General features: G+C 34.6%; 4 protein-coding genes across 5 annotated transcripts; 3 read left to right on the top strand and 1 right to left on the bottom strand.

Moving 5' to 3' along the window:
- Positions 1–6947: 6947 nt before the first annotated feature.
- LOC130713549 (WEB family protein At1g12150-like) lies at positions 6948–9655 on the bottom strand. Its single transcript, XM_057563320.1, has 3 exons — positions 9346–9655; positions 9027–9219; positions 6948–8389 (listed from the first exon to the last, which is right to left on the bottom strand). The coding sequence occupies exons 2-3, from the start codon at positions 9132–9134 to the stop codon at positions 7124–7126; spliced, it is 1374 nt and encodes a 457-aa protein (XP_057419303.1). The 5' UTR covers positions 9135–9219; positions 9346–9655; the 3' UTR covers positions 6948–7123.
- A 1615-nt stretch (positions 9656–11270) lies between these two features.
- LOC130714613 (uncharacterized protein At5g01610-like) lies at positions 11271–14450 on the top strand. 2 transcript variants are annotated; one of them, XM_057564524.1, is made up of 4 exons: positions 11271–11324; positions 11517–11673; positions 12093–12147; positions 13302–14450. In XM_057564524.1, exons 2-4 carry the CDS (start codon positions 11599–11601, stop codon positions 13685–13687), a joined length of 516 nt encoding a protein of 171 aa, XP_057420507.1. In that variant the 5' UTR covers positions 11271–11324; positions 11517–11598; the 3' UTR covers positions 13688–14450. The 2 variants fall into 2 exon arrangements, with proteins under 2 accessions (XP_057420507.1, XP_057420506.1); XM_057564523.1 differs by having other exon boundaries at positions 11287–11426.
- Positions 14260–15797, top strand: LOC130714614 (eukaryotic translation initiation factor 5A-4-like). Its single transcript, XM_057564525.1, has 5 exons — positions 14260–14478; positions 14573–14695; positions 14787–14843; positions 15275–15349; positions 15468–15797. Exons 1-5 carry the CDS (start codon positions 14356–14358, stop codon positions 15570–15572), a joined length of 483 nt encoding a protein of 160 aa, XP_057420508.1. The 5' UTR covers positions 14260–14355; the 3' UTR covers positions 15573–15797.
- A 1651-nt stretch (positions 15798–17448) lies between these two features.
- Positions 17449–21589, top strand: LOC130714611 (fructose-bisphosphate aldolase 1, chloroplastic). Its single transcript, XM_057564522.1, has 6 exons — positions 17449–17719; positions 18605–18874; positions 19590–19699; positions 19815–19905; positions 20194–20463; positions 21127–21589. Exons 1-6 carry the CDS (start codon positions 17537–17539, stop codon positions 21403–21405), a joined length of 1203 nt encoding a protein of 400 aa, XP_057420505.1. The 5' UTR covers positions 17449–17536; the 3' UTR covers positions 21406–21589.
- Positions 21590–21659: the final 70 nt, after the last annotated feature.

The raw sequence follows: 21659 nt of genomic DNA, 5'->3' as shown, positions 1-21659 counted from the left end.
TTTTTAAGCGAGTTTGATTTTAGTCCCTCTGAGGAAAAATCACATTTAATGGCGGTCAAAAACCGCCAGTAATTGTAAAAATGACCGCCACTAAATATCATTCTTCTTCAGAGAGACTAAAATCAAACTAGCTTACAAACTTGGGGACTAATTCGAATCATTAAACCTTTTGATATATGTCAACTTTATTGGTTTGAACAAGCAACGTTGTTTACTATAGTATTCTCTCCGTTCTAAAATAGTTGTTGTTTAAGAATATACACACATTTTAAGAGCTCATTAAATTAGTATATAATTTGACTAAAACACTTTTATTTAAAGTAGAGTTATACTTAGGAGAGCGAATGATCGATAGTTATTAGTTACTCTGTTATTAGTTACTCCCTCTGTTCCAAAACCTATAGTTGATTAAGGTTATGCAATTGATGTTATAATTTGATTGAAACACCTTTATTTAATGTTTAATTATATTTAAAAAAATAATGATAATTATTGGTCAACTAATTGGTGAAAATTACAACAGGTTAGAAGGTTTAAATATAATGGAGGTCCCTAAAATTATGTGGGGAATCAAAATAAGTCCCTGAATTTGTTTTTTATGAAATGTAATCCCTGGAAAAAAAATTAATCAAATTTGGTCTTTGCTCGTGTTTCAGACTCATGTGGCTCAATTTTTACACAATCATCAATTCCACGTGTATTTCTTCTTTTTCTTTTATTCCAAGCGTGTTAACTATTAAATAAACCAATTTCTTTATTTTAATTAACAGATATAAGATTGAGGATAAGAGGGAAAGGAGAAGAGGAATGTCGAAGAAAGAGAAGAAGCAGAGGTGAGGTGAGGTGAGGAAGAAGAAGGTTTGGTGGTGACAAAGGCGAAGGTTTAGCGGGCAAAAGGCGACAGTGGACAGAGCGACGAATGTGAAAGAGGCGATGGAGGCCCAATACCAGAAGTCTGTGACGAGGATGAATTCCCTAATTCGCGAATCGACCCAGAGTACCCGATTCAGTGGTCGTTCATCCAACTCCTGCACACCATTCCAAGAGAAAACTTGTGGTTGTGGCAAACAAGTCATTCTCTAAAAATCCAATTCAAAGCATAACCCAGGAAGTTTTTTTTGGAGATGTCCTGATTGGAAGGTAATTAGGAGATAATATAGCAATTGTTTCCTATCATTTCCCTTTGTCTTTCACTTTTAATGTTTGATTTGTATGTGTTTTAGGAAAATGGGACTTGTGGTTTCTTTGAATGGGATAAAGGGGAAGGTGAAGCTGATATGGAGGGATCTTCTAAAGTGAATGAAGAACTCAAGCTTCTAGAAGACATTAATGACATGATGGACAAGAAAATTGCTAAGCTGAGGGAAGACATGGAGGAAATCGTACAAAGTTTGATTGGCAAGATGATGGAAGATAAGCATGAATTGAAAGACAAGAAGATTTCCAAGTTAAAGTTGAAACTGAAAAATGAGAGATTGAAGAGTAATGTGTTGTTTGTGTTGTTAGTTTTAGGATGTGTTGTAGCTTTGGCAAAGTACTTCTAGGAAAGTAGTTGTTAGGTTTGGTGATGTAGTGTATTGACCTTGAATCCAATCGTGCTTTTGAAATCAATGTACTGAAAATGTTGTTGAATCACTCATTATGCAATGAATGCAATGTTAAATTAATGAATCAGATTTGGTTGTTGTGTGCATCAATTGGACCCTATTTACTCTGGTTTTTTTTTTTCATTCAAATGAACAACATTCAATATGTGTGCTTTGTTTTTTTAACACATCACAAGTACACATAAACAATTCCAACACTTTTAGTACACATAAACAATAATTTAAGGGCACAAGTTTCCTGCAATACTTCCAGACTTGTGGTGGAAATGTATTGTGAACAACACTTGTTCGATTCATGCAATAGCAACAATTGCAACTCACTATACAAAAACCAACTAAGCACCGAACAATAACCCACATTTGTGCAAAATATAAGGCTTAAACAGCAGGAATCATCAAGCAACAACAGATACAAAACCAGATAACACATTTAACCTAAATTTTGATGAGCGTAATAGACATACCTTCAAGCTTCGAAATTCTTCGATGGAGTAGCTTCCCTTCGTCTTCTCTCCTTCGATGGAGTAGCTTCTTCTCTCTTTCGAAGAAACCCTTCAATGGAGTAGCTTGAACCTCCGTCAATGAACAACCTTCTTCCCTTTGATGACTCTCTCTGTTCTTCGTCGCTCTTCTTCTCTTCTCTTATCTTCTTCGTTCTTTCTCCCTCTTTATAATTTTAGGGTTCCTTCTGATTTGATGAATTGATAGAGTTATGGATTAATTCTGAGATTTAGCTATTAATTATTAATCATTAACACACTTGGAATACAAGAAAAAGAAGAAATACGTGTGGAATTGATGATTGTGTAAAAATTGAGCCACATAAGTCTGAAACACGAGTAGGGACTCAATTTGGTTAAAAAAATTCTAGGGATTACATTTCATGAAAAAAAAAATTCAGATACTTATTTTGATTCCCCGTACAATTTCAGGGACGAATGAAAGAAAATGAGATAAAATATTTTGGATTTGTAAAACAACAATTGGAAAAAAAAAACATAAAAGCTAAAACAACAATAGTTTTGGAATGAAGGAAGTAAGTAATTTGTGAGAATTGTGATATATAGGTGGCAAAATGAAGTGGTAGGTGAGAGATATAACATTAAATGAGACTATAAATGGAAGAAAATGTAATAAATAGTCTTGAATTCATAAAACAACAATCATTTTGAAAAATATGTGAAAAGCTAAAACAATAACCATTTTAAAATTGAGGGAGTGTAAGAATAGAGAAAATTACTAAACGGGTAACTTTAGTGCAATACGACATTTACAAGTTTACTCTCATACACAGTCTTTTCTTAGAGTAACTTCTTACAGGCAACGAAAAATTGACCTTCTTACGTGTTTGGAGTAGTATTTATAAGGCGGGTCAAGTCAAGAGAGAGGGTGGAGCCTGGCGTACTGGTAATGAGAGATGTGTTAAAGCCTGAGAAGATAGTTGGTTTCCCCAAGGAACTTCCTTAGTTTATGGTGAGGATGTCGCTCAAGAGTTGAATATTACTTGGGTTGTGCATTTAATGACTCCTTCTTGATTTGGTCAGAACCGAGGTTGGCGGAGTTTGACTTTTGGCCTCTGGCTCATAGAGTGATGACTATTCCTTTACCCCCTATGTAATAAGGAGAATATTTTCTTCTGACCTTATTCCTCGGAATGAGTCAAACATATTTTACAATAAATTATATCAAAAAAATTCAGTAACCCCCTTTAAACCCACTTGTGAAGCTTATCCAGGTACACTCTCAAGTGTAACCGTCATTTTGGAAGTCTTACACAAAGGCTTCATTAAGGCTAAGTGTCTCAATTGCAGGTCTTACCATGCTTATAAATACATTTGATCATTTATTTACATAAACATTGTTCATCTTTTTCTATGTGGATATTTTTCTAGACTTTGAACTTCGCTCTCTGATCAAAAAGTTAGTTCGAGCATCAAAGTTCATTTTGAAGGTACATCTCATGTTGTGCTCTGCCAAACTCCGTCGTGGATACCGTTGTCACCACTAGAGCGTTGTTGAGCCCATATCCACCGTTCAAAGATCAAAGGTGCTTGGAGTTCTATTTTTAAAAGAACAAGAAGATTGGTGAAAATTGAGTGGATAGAAAGTAGTTGTATATATAAATAGTCGAAATGATAAAAATATGTAATATCTTAAGTTCAACTTGATTTAAAATGTAAAAAAAAAAAAAAAAAAAAAACTTGATGCAAAATAAAAATGAGGCTTCTTCAAGCCCTCTCTAGGATGTTTAGAAGACAAAAATTTATGATATGTCATAGACTAAGAGTAACAATAAATGATCAATATTAGAATAAGAAAATTTAAAATAACTACCAACTTATAAATGAGCTGGTTAGTGACAATACTGATGACATTTGAAAATGTTAGCTCTCTCTTCTCTCTTGGCTGAAGCAGTGGTGTTTCGATGGGCAGTGTTGTTGGCTTTGGAGCTTGGCTTCCGGGTGTTAGCTTGGAAACATATTGCAAGGTATTATATGATGCTTGGCATAAGAAGAAGATGAGTTGCTCTTATTTTGTTCTTGGAACGGGTAATAAGGTTACTGACCATTTGGCTAGCTAGGTGCGCTAGGGACTTTGGAGATTCAGTTTGGATTGATGAAGTTCTCTAGTTTTTTTGCGCCTTTAGTCATGGATGATGTAAGGACCTTGGTGCGCCCTATTTTTTTTTAATAGGTAATGAGAAATATATTAAAATGAAGTATAATGGCTACTTCAACCCAATACAAGTAGGAAAAAGGAAATTGATCTTTCGTTTTAATATTACTATCCTTAAAAAAAATTAATTAATCAAGTGGTATGAAGAAACCCTATGCATTTGATTTGATTGGGTAGTAGTACCTCTCTTATCCGCACACGTGTTACTAATATTTAATGTATTAAATTGTTGACTTTGCAAATGAAACAAAACCTGCTTACACGTCCAAATATAAACCATGTCCCATCCTAGCGTGTGATTGACATCATTTGGATCGATAGATACCAAGGCAACCACGGAGTCAAGTTTGATTTAAAATTTCTTTTCTTTTTTTGAGATAATTGTGTCATTTTCTCTTATTAAATTTTTCTCCTCCATTCCAAAATGACATACACATTTAATAACTCATCACTTAATATAATTTGATTGAAATACACTTATTTAAACTCAAGTTACATTAAAGAAAAAAAACTAAAGTTATTTGTTAGGTAATTGATGAAAATTGTGATAGTGAAAATATAATGTGGTAAGTGAAATATATTATATTAAATTATGGTATAGATGAAAGAATGTGTGATAAGTATTCTTAAATTTTTAAAACAACTATTTTTAAAAATAAGTAAAACAACGAAAATAACACTCATTTTGAAATGGAAAGTGAATACTTAATCTTAAATCTCATCAAACCACGTAGTTAATTGTTTTCTCATGAACTCATGTGCATGAACTCTCACATTAATTAAAAATTAAATTAATATTAACTAGTTCTTTCAAAAAAAAAAATTCATAGAAATTCAATTAAAGTATATCACAATTTTTGCGTCCTTGTTTCTGGGTGCTATTAGCTAGTCTTGATTTCTAGCTTTTAATTTTCCTCTTGTTAAAAAAAGTATATCACAGTTCATTTTTTGAGATTTTTAATAAAAGTATAAGTCAATTTTTTGTTTGATTAAACCAATAAAACATTTTCTTTGTTTTCTCTCTCATCTGCCAATACTTCCGAAAAGTTAACATAAAATTAAAATGAGTGCTTCAGAAAAATATTAGTAGCATGTATAATAAGCTAATAGAAAAATATTGAGTTTCTCTTCCCGGTGCAAATCTTCTAGAAGTGAAATCTGAAACCCTATTCCGTTTTTCAGAGAAGACCCATATGAATTTGAACGCATTTGGTGTAATTTGTGTAAGAGACAATGTAAACATGATTTCTCATATCTCAAGATATCAAATGAAAAATTAAAATGTGTCACGTTAAATTTAATGTAAATTGGAGAAATAATTTTTGAAACATTAACTTTAATATAAATCCACATTAAAATCAACGAAAATCTAAAGACATTTTGTTCATTAATTGTTCAAATAGAGGTATTATTTGCAGCAATTGACCAGCCAGCGCACACGCTTGTGGAAATTGAAATCCCAAAAACGTGAGTCCATGCCGTCCATTTACTTGCTGAGGCAGGAAGGAAGGTATGTTTTGCCTTTTTCATATGGTCAAATGGGGACTCAAGACTTGTCTCTCTGACTTGCTAAATATAAATAATATAAAGCATTTGGACAAAATATCTTCTTATATGTCATTTCCCTGAACCAATAATAGTTTTTTTGTGTGACCTTGATGAAACTCTACATTAATATCTAGAGATAATGGTGGATATACTTTCACTGTAAACTTTTTTTTACACAAGCACTCAATTATTTTCTGTCACATCAGAAAATATAATTTTAATTTAATTTAAATTAAAGATGAATATAATAGTTTGTCTTATGTGACATAAATATGTATTATCGCCAAAAATAAAATAAATAAACGAGATAGCTTGGAAAGTGACTAAAAAATCTCCAAGGGTAGCGTAAATTATTTTATTGTTTTGTTATCGGCCCAACTAAACCATATTTTTTTTGTCGAACTAAACCATGTTTCTAAACTACCAGAATGAATTAGGCTTCATAGCCTTTGACAAAAAACAAATTGGGCTTCATAGCCGTAGGAAGCCCTTTGGGATATGCATGTAAAAACAAATAATTTTTACCAAAAAAAAAGATGAATAGAATTGTGCCAATGTAAAATGTTATCCTAGACTAACCAAAATATGCATAAATACTAAAATTAGGGCATATTTTCAGCTGCTAAGTAGGAGCAAAAACAAAAGAAGACAACAGCCTGGACAATTGTCGGACATCAAACGACGCCCAACATACACCAAATAATCCGCAATATGCTGAAAATGATCTTGAATCTTCTGACGGATAGACTAAACGAAATCAATGTAGAGGTGTGAATCATCTGTTTCTGAAACAATAAGCTGAATAGCCTTAAGAGAATCACTCTCAATAATGTTTTGAAGGATTTTCAAGCTACGATATCTAAAGCCGTAGACACAATCGACAACTTTGAAAGGAGAACATTCGCACAACAAACAAAATTAGCCAAGTTCCTACAAAATCCTAAGACCCAATGTCCTGTATTATTTCTCAGCACTCCACCATAGCTGGCTGCAAAACCCACAATCATCTACCCATTGATGTTGAACTTAACGCTAGCTCAAATACTAATAAGCTATTTCAAACGCGCCCTTAAAGTCTTCCTACTTTTGCCTATGTAAGTGAGGGTGTAAACTGAGTGATGTGAAAATAGGATTGCTCTTTCACTTATACTGTCTTTAAGATAAGATACAAATATATGCAATACAAAATATACCAAACCACTGATCCTGCTACATATTGCAGGAATAGCAAAACTAGTTGTAACTGACAAGAGGCAAAAGTCACATAGTAGATTAATAAAGTAAACAACTTTTTACAACCTCATATTGAGAACCTTACCTAATGGCTGGTATGATCCAGGTGTTCCATATGAAGTGGAAGGACTAAATGGTTTAGGAGTAGATTCTTCCTTAAGTGCACTTAGAGCAGCCTTCCTTCTCAGCCTGTTTTCCTTGTGTCTCCTTATTCTCTCCTCCAATGCTGCTTTACCATTTTCTGCTAACTCAGCTCTGCTAATAGCTTGTTCGGCACGCGCCCTGAACTCTGCAATTTTAGCTGATGCATTTTCAAGCTCCTTCTTCATGAATGATATTTCAAACTGGTTTTCAACTTGAATTGCCTTCTCAGTTTGAATGTCATCATCACATCCATTCTTGTAAGCAAACCTTTGCTCCTGAAGCTGAGATTTCAGCAGTGCAATCTCCACCTGTGCTCCAACGTCTCTCCCATTAATTGCTTTCAACTCACTTGTGAATGATTCATTAGAAATATTCAATCCATTCATTTCCTCCTTTGCACTACTAAGCTCTTTTTTCAATTGATTTAGTTCCATTTCTAATTTCTCAATGTAAACAGATTGCTCCATGATCTGTCTTTCCTTTAGCTCCATGTCAATGTTTAAGTTGTTTATGGAATTTGAACCAGAAACCTTAGTTGAAAAAAGTGCTTCATTATCTTGCTTTAGCATTTTTATATGCTCTTTCATGTCTTCTACCTGTTGTTGTAATTGAGCAGTAGCTTTTGTTGCTGACTCAATTTTCTGGTCTCTCTCAGACACTATAGCAAACATCTCTTCCTCATTTACAATGGCAGCAAGTTTTGACCTGTGAATGACTTCATTAAGCTCTTTCACTTGCTGCACTAGTTCTTCTTTCTGTTCCTTTTCAACCTTCAAAGCGGTTTCCAACTCTTCCAGATTTGTTAAAGCTTTCAGTTCTGAATCTCTAGCAGCAACAATCTCTGTATCTTTCTTAAGCAGTTCCCTTTGAGTGGCCTTCAATTCACTTAAAACATGTGAAAGCTGGTCCTGGAACATTGCAGTTTCCAAGTGCAGATCAGCAATCTTTTTCTTCTTGGATTCAAGTTCATCTTTGTAAGTTCTTCCCTCTGAGCATTCATTCATGTACTTGTTCCTTTCAATATCAGATTTCTTCAGCAGGATAGACAACTCTTGTATCATCTTTTGGTTGTGCTCTTGCTTAAGAAGTGTTTGCATGTGTGCACTTTGTTTTGCTTCTAATTGTACCTTGCAGTTGGCCAATTCCTTTGTCAACTCCTCAAGCTCCTTTTCACAATCATTCTGGCAAACAAGTATATCAACCATAATGAGAAAGAATAATAATTATATGTTTGGTTTCACATTCCTCATCCATTAAACGCTTCTCTGAGATGGTTTTTCATCATCAGAACATGTTTTTGTGAAATTCATAGAAGCACTTCTGGCTGAAAAAATCATGTTGAGACCAAAGCAAAAAGACCAAGCTTTTGAGTTAACATGGAAGTCCTTTTAGCTCTTCTTACAAGACATTTCAATTATTTTCCTATAGAAATCACTTTTATAGTAAACGTATCCAAACATAAATCAATCAGTTTCAATTCACTTCTACAATAATTGATTTTGTCAAAATCATTCTATCCAAAATTATTTCTACCAACGCTAAACTAAACATGCATTGAGAGGTTAATTTTAACGAGATGATATGCTTACACATATACACTTCTTGGTTAAAAGTATAGACATTTGTACATGGTACAAAGTACATATGAGATAGACCTATATACTATCAATAATATTGTTCTAAGTCATAACGAAGTGTACGTACTGCATATTAATTGTATATTTGTATTTGAAACTGACTCAAGGTACTTTCAAATGAGTTATGACTTCAAATTAAAGATTCTCACTCAGGAACTTCATTCCTAATTACTTATCTTACCTTAGTTCTTGTAGAGTGATATCTCTTGTGATCACCTTTATCTCCAAACAGAGAGACTGCAGTACTCCGGACCGGTTCAATTGACTTAGTATCAATCTCACTGCCCATGATTTTGCAGAACAGAAAATGTATGTACCTCCAGACACCAGTGTCCCAAGAAAGTCAAAGTACCCCAAAATCTCCACTTTATAATCTGAACATTGAAAAAATGACAAAGAAAAAAGTGAAATTAAATAAAAGATATGTCATGAGGGAATATCTATGTAAAGTCCTATTGTGAAAAATGGAAGAAGCAATATCAGAGAAGATAAGTTGGTACCTGTAAATTGTGGAGAGCATGTAAGATTGTGAGGAAAGTGGAGAAAAAAGCAGGGGGATTAGGATGAGTGAAGACAAAAATATGAAACTTGTCATGAAGGGGGTTTGTATTGGAAGTTGTGTTATTGTTTTTGCATTGCGGATTCCACTATGCTGTGAACTTGTCATGGAGTATGGCCCTGGATGAATTATTCTTGTTTGGTTCTTCTACCTAGGAATTGTCAAGTGTAAAGTAAAAAAACAGTTGTTGTGTGCTGAAGTATGAGGGAACACCATCGCCCTCTGAATTTCTTCATTCCCATGGAGATACTCGTCTGGTTATTTTATTTTATTTTTTATCAACTGTCTGTTAGATGTTGGATTGTGGTTTAGAATATACGGAATGGTACCTTTGCTTGTATCACAAGCCGCACGTAGGATCAACTGATACAATCATACCAAGTTATTCTAGTTTAAGTAGATGTCTACGTTAAATGCTTGTTAGGAAGAGTTTTATCGTTCTTAAATATCTTTTTTTGGAAGTTTTCTGGTCATTGGCGTTATCTCATCACACGCATAACATCAATGCCAATAAAAGCTTGTACACTATTCTAAATCCGAAAGCAACATCATTTTCCATGGATAATATATGAGCATACTCTTCTCATTTTAGAGACGATTATGCTCTCCCAGTCTCTCATATATAATGAGGGAGACATTTCTAACATTTGCTAGAGACTTTGTCTGATAATGCTCCACCCGGCCGAGACTTTCCACATTTCTAGTTTGTCATATTCTTTTCATAATTAAGACCTTCCTCTAGCTGTCAATATTGGGTTTAATGAAGTGTTATCATCACTTTTCAGTGACATTTATTCAGAAATAATTTTACTAACTACTTTAAAACTCAAAGTTTCTTTTCTATACAACAAAATATTTTGATATGGTCATAGGAAGATGAAAAGTTAGACCATTTAGGTCTTAACGCTTTACCTTCATCATCAATATTAATTCCAATAACTTCTAATTCAGAGACTATACCCTTGTGAGAATTGAGATGATCAAAGACATTTTATATTATCATCAATGTGTAAATTGTGAAAATGTTCTTCAACATCATTTGATTTGAGATGTTATACTTTGGATATAACCCTTTGAGCTTCTCTCAAAGTTCTTGGATGCGGCATATTTTGCACATTTGCAAGAATATAAGAATATTCTTAGCAAACACATACAAATCGCACTTGTATGTTAATTTTCAATGTCATGTGTAATATTGATCTTATCAACATATCATTGACTTATATTTTTCACCAGACAAAATTAATTCGTTCATCAAATTTCTTTATATCTAGCTGCACAACATTTGAAAGCCTTGACATGGTGGCTTTAAGCAAAATGGTAAATCATGCATCAGGTAGCTTCCTAGAAAAAATAAGTGAGTCACAATCGGAACACACTTAAGTATCAATTCTTTTCAATCCAGGACTTTTACAAAATAACATTTTCACAATATCACACTTATTTTCAAGCAATGTAGCAACCATAAAACACACTAAGAATGTAATATCTCACCGAACTAGTGGGACTCAACAAGAGCTATCAATAAAAAAGCTAGTAACAAAGTAGGTTGGTGTAGTTGATCAATACAAGTGTGCTAATTGTGAGGCGGGAAATTAGTCTCACAGCTATCACCCGTATGATTATGAGTTACCTTCATAATTAAAAATAAAAATAAAGAAGCTAGTAAAAATACTAGTTATAATCTTTTTAGATAAAACTTGCTAATGTTAATTGGTAATCCTTTTAGGTGTATTGTTTGTTTGTCATGTTTCATGTCATAGTGAACCTCACATCACATCTCATGCTAAGGAGCGATTGAACGTGAAACATCACCAACCTCTACAACAATTGTAATCATAATTGCATAGAAATGGCTGTTAATTTAGATTATACGGCAAGCTAAGCATCTAACAATAAGGGATCATATCAATTCCTTAGGTATCATAGCCAAAACCATTAAAGCATAGCCAAAACTAATGAAGTTTTATTTTCTAGTCTTTGTAATCCAAAATAAAGAGAGAAAAATTGGAGTATTATACAGTTCTGTCCTCACTTTCAGTGATTTTCAGTTTTCCATTTGTTGTTCTACTTTTATCTGAATTTTTATTTGAAATTCTTCACCCTATGCAGAGTCCTGAACATTGTTCTAAGTGTTAAAATTGCACGATCTTCCTTTCTTTCTGCAAGAGAAACTGAGAAAAGCTAAAGCAAAATGGATAAAGCTCTCACTAAACTGGGAAGCTCTTGGATCTCCAAGAAAGCCAAGGAAGAGATTTCCAACATATCAGTATGTCTCTGCATTTGTCTCTGCCTTCTAAATTTTCTCTGTCTGAAATTTTTTATTTGTCTAGGACCACCTTCAAATCTTGAATTTCTGATTCCTTCTGAGTTAGGTTGGGTAAATTACTTTATAGAAAAATGGTTGAGTACAAGATTTTGTTACCACTTACAACTTATGTTGTAACTCTCTGTAACACTAACAATGTTCATATCTTTTGAACTTGAATATGAAAGCCATGATTTACATATTATGATGCCTATGTGTGCATTCACTCTGCCTCCAATTGTTATATTTACCTTATTGTTAGATATCTTCCCCTTTCGTATGCCTTATCTAGTTGATATCATTCCAAAGGTGAATTATCGCTGTGTAAACTTCTTAATATTCAATGTTCAGAAATGCTTATACCGTGCTTGCTATTTCAGTCTCTCTCAAATAGTGTTGAAGTGAAGGCAAAACTTTTCATCAACAAGCTTAAAGGTACTTGCTATTTTCATTACGTTTTGGATATATTGAATACTTTTAGCCTTTAGGCGGCTTTCATTTTAGGGTACATAATCATATCATATAGGATATATAACGGAAAACACTTCCAACATGTAGACCCTCACAAAACCTTCAATTGACATACGTGTTTGTGATGGTTTTGAACCGCTACAATTCGATGAGTTATAAAAAAGAAGGTGAAAACATGTTTCTGGCAGTCCCAAACCAGAAGAAACATGTATGTCTAATGTATGTCGATACTATTCCAGGATTCATAAATCATTTCCAAATAAAAAAGTGGTCCCTTATATTTAAACTTTAGCAAGTTCGTCACTCAACTGATGAATTTTCTAGCAATTTTTTACCGTCAGGAATGTGCATTGTCACAAAAACAACTATCGAAACTAAAACCCAAAATATATTTATTAAAAGTACATTCCTAGATATTTAAACTCTGGCGAGTTTGTCACTTAATCGACATGGGTGGCAGGTTCTGACCGCCAATAATGTGCATTGCCACAAAAATAACTACTGGAACTAAAATCGGGATTGTCATTTTAAGAAATACATTCCGCATTGAAGTTCTTAGAATGTATTTTCAGAAATACATTATGGAAATTTCTAATAGCTTATTCTTTAACTAACACAATATTGACGATTTTTTACCGCTAGAACCTTTGCATATGTCAATTGAATGTGAACACAATATAGATGTTTATAAATAATTTTTCTAAAAAAAAATCAATGACAATAAGGCTAAAAACTATTAGAGAAATAAGTAACCAATCTAAACTTAGAGTTTCAAAGTTGGTATAACATTGACTGAATGAGTGTGAGTAGAGGTGGTTAAAAAACTAATTTAATTTTTTTTTAAATCAATTTGAATTTTTTAAGTTGAAAGTTCAATAGTTGCACTTTTAGAAAGATCTTTGACCACACTCCAGTCAAACAGGATTAGGATTGGCTCGTTAGAGCCTTCCATACTTTGGTTGGTTGCATTATTGGTATTGGTATGTATTAAATCAACCCATAAAATATAACTTCCAAAATGTTTACCTTAACATTTCAAAAAAAAAAAATAAAAAATGTTTACCTTAGCTAATTAAAATTGTTTGTTGACACCTTCTTTTATTGTGTTTTCTAAATAGGCAAATCCCAAGTGAAACCCTTACCAGATCTCCTTCGAGAGCACAATCTTCCACCTGGTCTGTTCCCCCGAAACATAATATGCTATGAATTTGATGAAGCAAAAGGAAAATTGGTCGTGCACTTGTCCTCCCCTTGTGAGGTGTGCTTCAAGGACTCGTCCATAGTGAGATATGCAAATCGTGTCAAAGGGACACTGTCAAAGGGGAAGCTCACTCTTTCAGATGGAATGAAAACCAAGGTTCTGGTTTGGGTTAAGGTCACTAGTGTTGTTGTTGAGAGTTACAAGTCTGATAAAGTATGGTTCAATGCCTCTGGTGTGAAGAAATCAAGGCCCAAAGATGCTTATGAAATGCCTCGTGAAGCTATTAAGGTAGAACACTTTTGAGGCGAATCATGACAATACATTTACTGTTAAATTATAGCATGACACTGGGTTGAAATTGAGAAATTGAGGAACTTATCATAACAATTATATGTGAAGTTATATTAGTGCACACATTGTGAACTATGTTGTGTTGAAAAGTGCAGGCTCTAGGCTTGCAATTGCAATTTTTCCGAGGTTTATTAAAAACAACAATGAAACTTGTTCTTCCGAGGTTTGAATTTCACTTTAAGTAGATGAACTTTTACCAACAAATCTTTTTTCATACACATCGCACAAATTAAATCATCGAATAAATAATTAACGAGTTCAGCTATCTACCAACTGTGCTGAGACGTGAAAATTGACACTAAAATAAAGTAAAATAAATCATTTAATTGACTAAAAATATCTGATTCTCATTTAATTTCCATTTCTATCAAAAATCCAAAAGTGATCATTTATTTCTCTTCTTCTTTTTATACATTTTTGGTAAAAAAAAAAAGCAAAGATTCAAATCTTTTATTGGGCCAAAGCCCAGTAGTATCACTCAGCGTCCATCTGACGCAGATGACAGAAATAAATCTAAAACAAAACCCTAAATTGCCGAAACCCTCATTTTCGTTTTGGTAGCTCCTCTCTCTGCTCTTCATCTTCTCCAAATCCATCAATCTCCGCCAATAACCGCCACCATGTCTGACGAGGAGCACCATTTCGAGTCCAAGGCCGACGCCGGAGCCTCCAAAACCTACCCTCAACAAGCCGGTACCATCCGCAAAAACGGCTACATCAACATCAAGAACCGCCCCTGCAAGGTTTAGATCTCGCGTCTTGATTCTTATTATCATTTTTCATTTTCCCCTAATTTCAGGTTTTGATTTGTTCCACTTTTGGTTGATTGAACTGCAGGTTGTTGAAGTTTCCACTTCCAAGACTGGGAAGCACGGTCATGCTAAGTGCCACTTTGTTGGAATTGATATCTTCACTGGCAAGAAGCTTGAGGATATTGTTCCTTCTTCTCATAATTGTGATGTATGCTGCTGCATACCCATTAATCTTATTATGATTTAATTTATTATTTTTTGCGAAAATTGTTATTAAGATTTTTTTTTTGCGTGGTTAGGTTCCTCATGTGACTCGTACTGATTACCAGCTCATTGATATTTCTGAGGATGGATTTGTGAGTTTAACTTAACACCTTCCTTTAATTCATTCCATGTTGTTGTTGGTGTTGATTTTTCTTCTGTATTTTTAATTTGTATAAATGCTATTAGGACTAAAATATGTTCACACTTCAATTACGCGAGAACATGGATAAATGAGTGATATAATAGGTGATGTGATCGGAAATGAAGAGAGCGATATGATGGAAATTGAGTGAAAATGAGATGGAAGAGATAGTGAAGTGTGGATGTGTCAAAACTCATGTTATTGTTAATGGATAATGTTTGGTGAACACCCTAGTGGTATAGACACTTAGAGAGATAGGAAAAGAAGAGGGTTAAGTGATAGAGATGTGATAGGAAGAAAGAGATAGAAAGAAAAATTGGGTGTATAAAGTGTGTTAATGGTTTATGAATTGGGACTCATTATGAAATGATTTTGTTGTAGGTGAGTCTTCTTACTGAAAGTGGTGGTACCAAGGATGATCTCAAGCTTCCTACTGATGATGCTCTCCTCACTCAGGTTTGTGCAGATCTTTATGGTTTCCATTTTTTCCACTGGATTCACAAATCTAATTTTTTCTTTGTTGCATCTATTTTTTCTGATTACTTATATGTATCATTTGTTTGCTCTGTTGCAGATTAAGGAGGGATTTGCTGAGGGAAAAGATCTTGTTGTTTCTGTCATGTCTGCTATGGGTGAGGAACAGATTAATGCCCTCAAGGATATTGGACCGAAGAACTAGCTTCAATTACTGGTCATTTGTTGTTTCTATTTAAGTTAAAGATGTTTTTGTAAGCTTTTAATTATCTTGTTTACTAGTCTTGCCGATGGTGTTTGTGGATGTGTTGGAGAAACTATATCACAGTTTTCTATTTGTAGTCGTCACCCTGTGACTTTCATATTTGGTGGAGTCCCTATTCTAGGATGTTGACATTTTTGGGGGTATAATATGATACGTTATCTTTAATGTCTGCAATGATTAAAACCTAATACACCAATAGCAAAAGGTAGCGTTTAACTGAGCCTTAATGCTAATTAATCAATTATATGTTGACGTTGAAGTGTGTATTAGTAATGACAAGATTTTAGGTATTTTGTTGTGATCTGCTTGAATTTTCTTAGGCTTTGTTTGGGAGTTTGTTAGGGGAGGAGACAGCTTATAGGGGAGAGGAGAGCAAGAGAGGAAGAAGAGGATAAGTCTTTCCCTTGTTTGAAAGAACTAAAAATATAGCAGAGTTTTGCCAAGGTCTTTGATGGTTTTTAGAAATATTCTAAACCAATCCTCTCGTCAAAATCTCACAAACAGTCACACCACGGTCTGAACTAAAAATCTCATAAACATGTGGATTATTTTTCAAAAATCTCTTCTTTCCATTCTCATCTAAATTCATTTCACAAAATCGTAATAAATTGCTGAAATCTAGTTGCGAGTGAGGGTCAATGAGAAGTATTGTATGGCGATCTAGACATTGGTGCTAATGAGATTAGATTGCGTCTTGGTGCAGAGCGCTATATTTGCTTTACTACATGTTTGTAAATGCGTACAATTAGGGCATTCTAGCATATTTTTATTCCCACTCCATGATTGAACTTTTGAAACATATTTTAAGTCGAACGAGTCCATGAACAATAGACAGCGAAATTCTGGGAGAGAAAGAATTGCCTCTTTGTAACTCAACCTAAATGTGCATTTTGTTCTCGGTGAGAAAGGAACCAAACTGTAATAAAATACATTTTTCAAATCATAGTGGAATGCCAAAACCCTCTACAGCATAATCATAACCACTGATTTATAGTTTTCATGGTGAAGATTGTTTTAAGTGAGAGTGAATGGTTATTATAGATAAACAATTGACAATTCATACCTCGCTTGATGGTGCAGCCGATGAAGAAGATCCTAATCCGTGGAATGAACTTGTTAAGGCCACTTTCGCTGTCGTTTTTAGTTTTATGTTTTGATTTTTTAAAAAATTTAACTTATTTTCTGTTGTTTAGTTTTTAAATAGTTATTATAAACTTTGTAAATTCATAATAGTGGAAGGTGTTAGCTCCACGATGATGGACAGACCTGAGACCAGGTAGCAGTAGTGGTGGAGGTGAGTGTTATCTGTGCAGCGGCAATGGAGGTGGGTGCTACCTAGTGGAGGTGGAGGTGGAAAATGGTGGAGGGTGATGTTGGTGGTGGTGGCAGTAGCAGTGGTGGAGGTGGCATTGGCAGAGCTACAATCACTATTGACATGGCATGGATTTGTAGACCTCATTACCCCAATCTCAGCATATTCTTCTTTTGAACCAGGACCATAAATCAGTTAAACAGCAATGCAAATTGTGACCTCTCACTTGTTGATTTCCCTTAAAACAACAATAATAATTGGTACCCTTTTTGTGCATGATGTCACTAGAAAAATATCATTGTTTTATTTTCATTTTGAGTCATTTTTACAAGGTGAGAAAAAAAGCATGCATTTCAACCATATAATACAATACAAGTTATGCTAATGCAGCAAGCATGCCAAGCAAGCAAAAGTTATCATCCACATGGCAAGAGAAGATAGGTTAGCTCATGGTAGCCTCAAATGAGACATCGCTTGAGAACTATATATACAGAGAAAGCAGTGGCATGTGTGGTAAACAAACAGAGGTTGGTTGCTGTAGGAGATAAGATTCATTCTAGTGAGTGCTACTACCTGAAGAAGTGAAGAATCAATGGCTTCTGCAGCATCAGCATCTCTGCTCAAGTCTTCTCCTGTTCTTGACAAGTCTGAGTGGGTGAAGGGCCAAACCCTTCGCCAACCTTCTGTATCCGTTGTGAGATGTAACCCTACCACCACCCCATCACCCCTCACCATCAGAGCTGGTTCCTATGCTGATGAGCTTGTTAAGACTGCGGTATGTGTGATTGAATATTGAACTTGATTCTTCAAAAAATGCATGCTCTGTTTTCATTTTCTGCTTTTCAAGGACAAAAATATCATTTTTTTAGTGTTAAGATATGAGGAGTATGTATTGTTTAGTTGTATGTATTGTATATGGAATAATAGTTTGTTCACACCTCTAAGATGAGGTGGAAAGAGGTGGAGGAGGAGAGAGATAGAAATAAAAGATAAAGAATAGTAAGAGAGAGAAAGTATGTATATGTGATATGATTGGAAAAGAGAGATACAATGAAAAATTGGGTACAAGTGTCTTGAGAAATGTTAGCAACACTCTCTTTCTAATACTATTTCTTTGATTGGTTAGAATCCATGTACGGTCCACTAAATTATATGATTCACACTCTCAATTAAGTGAGACCTACATGAATTTTAACCAATCAAATAAAGTGTCAGAGAGTTGTGAGCACTCCTATCTTTGCTGTTTAAGGTGTTTAAAAATTCAAAATTGAAATTTTAATGAAGATAAAGTGACATTTTTATTATAATAGATAAAACTAAAAAACAGGCCTTTAGATTCACACCAATAATCCATTTTTCTTCTTTGCAACCCAGAATTCAAGTTTTCAATCTACCCTTGTGTTAGCTAAAAGGTACTCTATTGATGCAATTCAGTTCCAATTGGTCTTGTTCAAGAGCATATTTGGTTATTCATTTGTATTAGTACAAATGAACTTCACTACACACTTAGTTAACCGAATTCTTCTTGCGGATTGAGTTGAAAGTCCATTTGCAATATCCAAACACACACTAAGTAATGATTTTCACTTTTCAGTGTTGAAGTAAGTTTCATTCTAATATTTTCATGTGTCTGCTTTTCTTGCTTGTGTGGGGGATGCAGAAAACTGTTGCTTCACCAGGGCGTGGCATTTTGGCCATGGATGAGTCCAATGCTACCTGTGGGAAGCGTTTGGCTTCAATTGGGCTAGAGAACACCGAAGTTAACCGCCAAGCATGGCGTACTCTTCTTGTGACTGCTCCTGGCCTTGGTCAGTACGTCTCTGGGGCCATTCTCTTTGAAGAAACTCTCTACCAATCCACAACCGATGGCAGGAAGATTGTTGATGTTCTTATTGAGCAAAACATCGTTCCCGGTATTAAAGTTGACAAGGTGAGCCATTTCAGTTGAATGGTATAAAGTTCTGCTATATTTGAACAAAAAGTGAGAAGGATAAGCATTTGAGTGCTGATACCATTATGATCTCTACTTATGTGTAATTGTAGTGTTATTTGGATACTTGTATGAATATAGAAAAATGTTTCTTGCCTTAAACAATAGTTAGATGTAACATACTGGGAATTGGCTTTTCTTGACTTGATAATGGTGAAAGTTTTAAAAACTAAGCTAATCACTTACCTTCTATGTAATATACTTATATGAAACCATAAGTGAAATGATTATTAGTATGTTTGGATTGATGATGTGCGTACGGTTCAAAGTAGGGTAACTTTAGAAACTACACTTAATAACTTATCTCTAGAAGTAATTACAATGCTTTCTATCGCAGAACCTAACATGCTATATATCAGGACAATTAGATAACCTTTGGATGAGAATCAAATCGTTTATGCACTCTCTTATTCCATTAAAACACAAACTAAAAGTTTCTTGGTTAGTAGCCACGTATGTTAGAAGATTTCAATGGTTGCTAACTTGCTATAGGCAGTTGTACACTAATAGCATGTTTGGATCATCTTATCTTTTCTCATAATCAACGCTGGAACTCAGAAGCTACTCTCCGGAATTGATTATCTCTTTAGAATTAGTTCTAGAAGGATTTTTCAAACATGCACTAACACATGGTTTTATGCACTGAAAACAACAGGGTTTGGTGCCCCTGGCTGGTTCCAATGATGAGTCATGGTGTCAAGGTCTGGATGGTCTTGCCTCTCGCACAGCTGCATACTACCAGCAAGGTGCCCGATTCGCCAAATGGTAAGACTGCATTGTCCACATTTTTTGTAGTAAAATAAGAATTTCATGTACTAAATTTTTATGGTACTTATACTAATATTTTTCATTGTATGAAACTTAACTTATTCCTTGTTAGGCGTACTGTTGTGAGCATCCCCAACGGTCCCACTGCTTTGGCAGTTAAGGAAGCAGCTTGGGGTCTGGCTCGTTATGCTGCAATTGCTCAGGTGAGAAAACTAGTGAAGCTAATAGCATGTTTGGATTAGTTTATTTTTCCTCAAAATCAATTCAGACACCTAGAAGCTTCTACCAAGATTAATTTTGGCTTTGAAATCAATTATAGAAGGTTTCAGTCATTAGTTGAAATAACTTAAATAAGTCTCTACTATTTAATTTTTTAGAAACTCTTTCATCTAATTCATCTATGGTATCTAAGACCTATGAGGGCTTTTTACGAAGTTAAGAACTAAGAATTAATGTATGCTTTAAGCTAATCCAAATTGAACACTGTTTAGGACAATGGGCTAGTCCCAATTGTGGAGCCTGAGATCCTGCTTGATGGTGAACATGGTATTGAAAGGACTTTTGAAGTAGCCCAAAAGGTTTGGGCTGAGGTTTTCTTCTACCTTGCTGAGAACAATGTCTTGTTTGAGGGTATTCTCCTCAAGCCTAGCATGGTTACCCCTGGAGCTGAGAGCAAGGATAAGGTCTCTCCTCAGCAAGTTTCTGATTACACCCTCAAGCTCCTTCAGAGGAGAATTCCCCCAGCTGTCCCTGGAATCATGGTAAGTCACACTGTCAAATGTATCATTGCATTCTTTGTATTTCTCGAGGTACCCTCAACTATGCCCAAAACTTAAGCTATTGGGTAAAGGCACATAAATAGTTTTATATTATAGGATCTGTTTTGTAAAACTGTATGATACAAATTGTTTTAGATAAATTGTTTTTAAAAACAATTCTTATTTTCAGTTCTTAAAACTAGAATCCCAAAACATCTCAGAGATGTTTTTGGTTTCCATTTTTATTTTTCAAGTCACGGAGTTTTCAGCTTTGCAAAACATCTGATCCAAACATTTTTTTGATTTCTACTTCTGAAAAATTGGGTTTAAAACTTGATTTTGAAAATAGTTTTTAAATTTAGAAAAATCATAAGAGAATTGAACAAGCCAATATTTCTACAACAGCCTCTTCAAGTAAGAGTCCATTAGGCTTGAAGTGTGAACAAATCTTGTGCTGAAATTCAACTTAGCTCTTTTTATTAGAATAATGAGTTGCAACAAAGGATGAAATTCTAAACCACTTAGTCCTAGAGACTCTAATACCATGTCATGAACTAATTATCTCAATATTTATGCTATTGGGTGAATTCATATGAATGATTTTATATTATATTTCTAATAATCTTTCGATGATGTGCTGACCAATGTTGTATATATATCATGCAGTTTTTGTCAGGAGGACAATCTGAGGTTGAAGCAACCCTGAACTTGAATGCCATGAACCAATCTCCAAACCCATGGCATGTGTCATTCTCATTTGCCAGAGCTCTCCAAAACACCGCCTTGAAGACATGGGGGGGCCGCGCAGAGAATGTGAAGGCAGCACAAGATGCACTCCTTTTCCGCGCTAAGAGCAACTCATTGGCTCAGCTTGGAAAGTACACTGGTGATGGTGAATCTGAGGAAGCCAAGAAGGAGTTGTTCGTCAAAGGCTACTCCTATTAAGATGTTAGTAGTGAACATGATACATGATAGGCAGCAGCAAGAACCAGCACCAGCACTTGACTGAGGGTGGAATGGACGATTAGTTTGTCAAAAAATGTGTCATGTTTTATAGTCTTGGGAGACTATTTTTGTTTATGGTTACATGCATCTTCACAACTTAATTAATTATTAAAACCTTTTGCTATGAGGAGTTGTATACTCTAACATGTTCGAGCCAGGAGGGTTGGTAAGACACTCTCACACACACCTCATAT

Source organism: Lotus japonicus, chromosome 4 (assembly GCF_012489685.1).
Source record: "Lotus japonicus ecotype B-129 chromosome 4, LjGifu_v1.2".
In the NCBI taxonomy this organism is placed as follows: Eukaryota; Viridiplantae; Streptophyta; class Magnoliopsida; order Fabales; family Fabaceae; genus Lotus; species Lotus japonicus.
The sequence above is the reverse complement of the archived record's forward strand: the minus strand, read 5'-3'. Positions and strand labels throughout refer to the sequence as shown.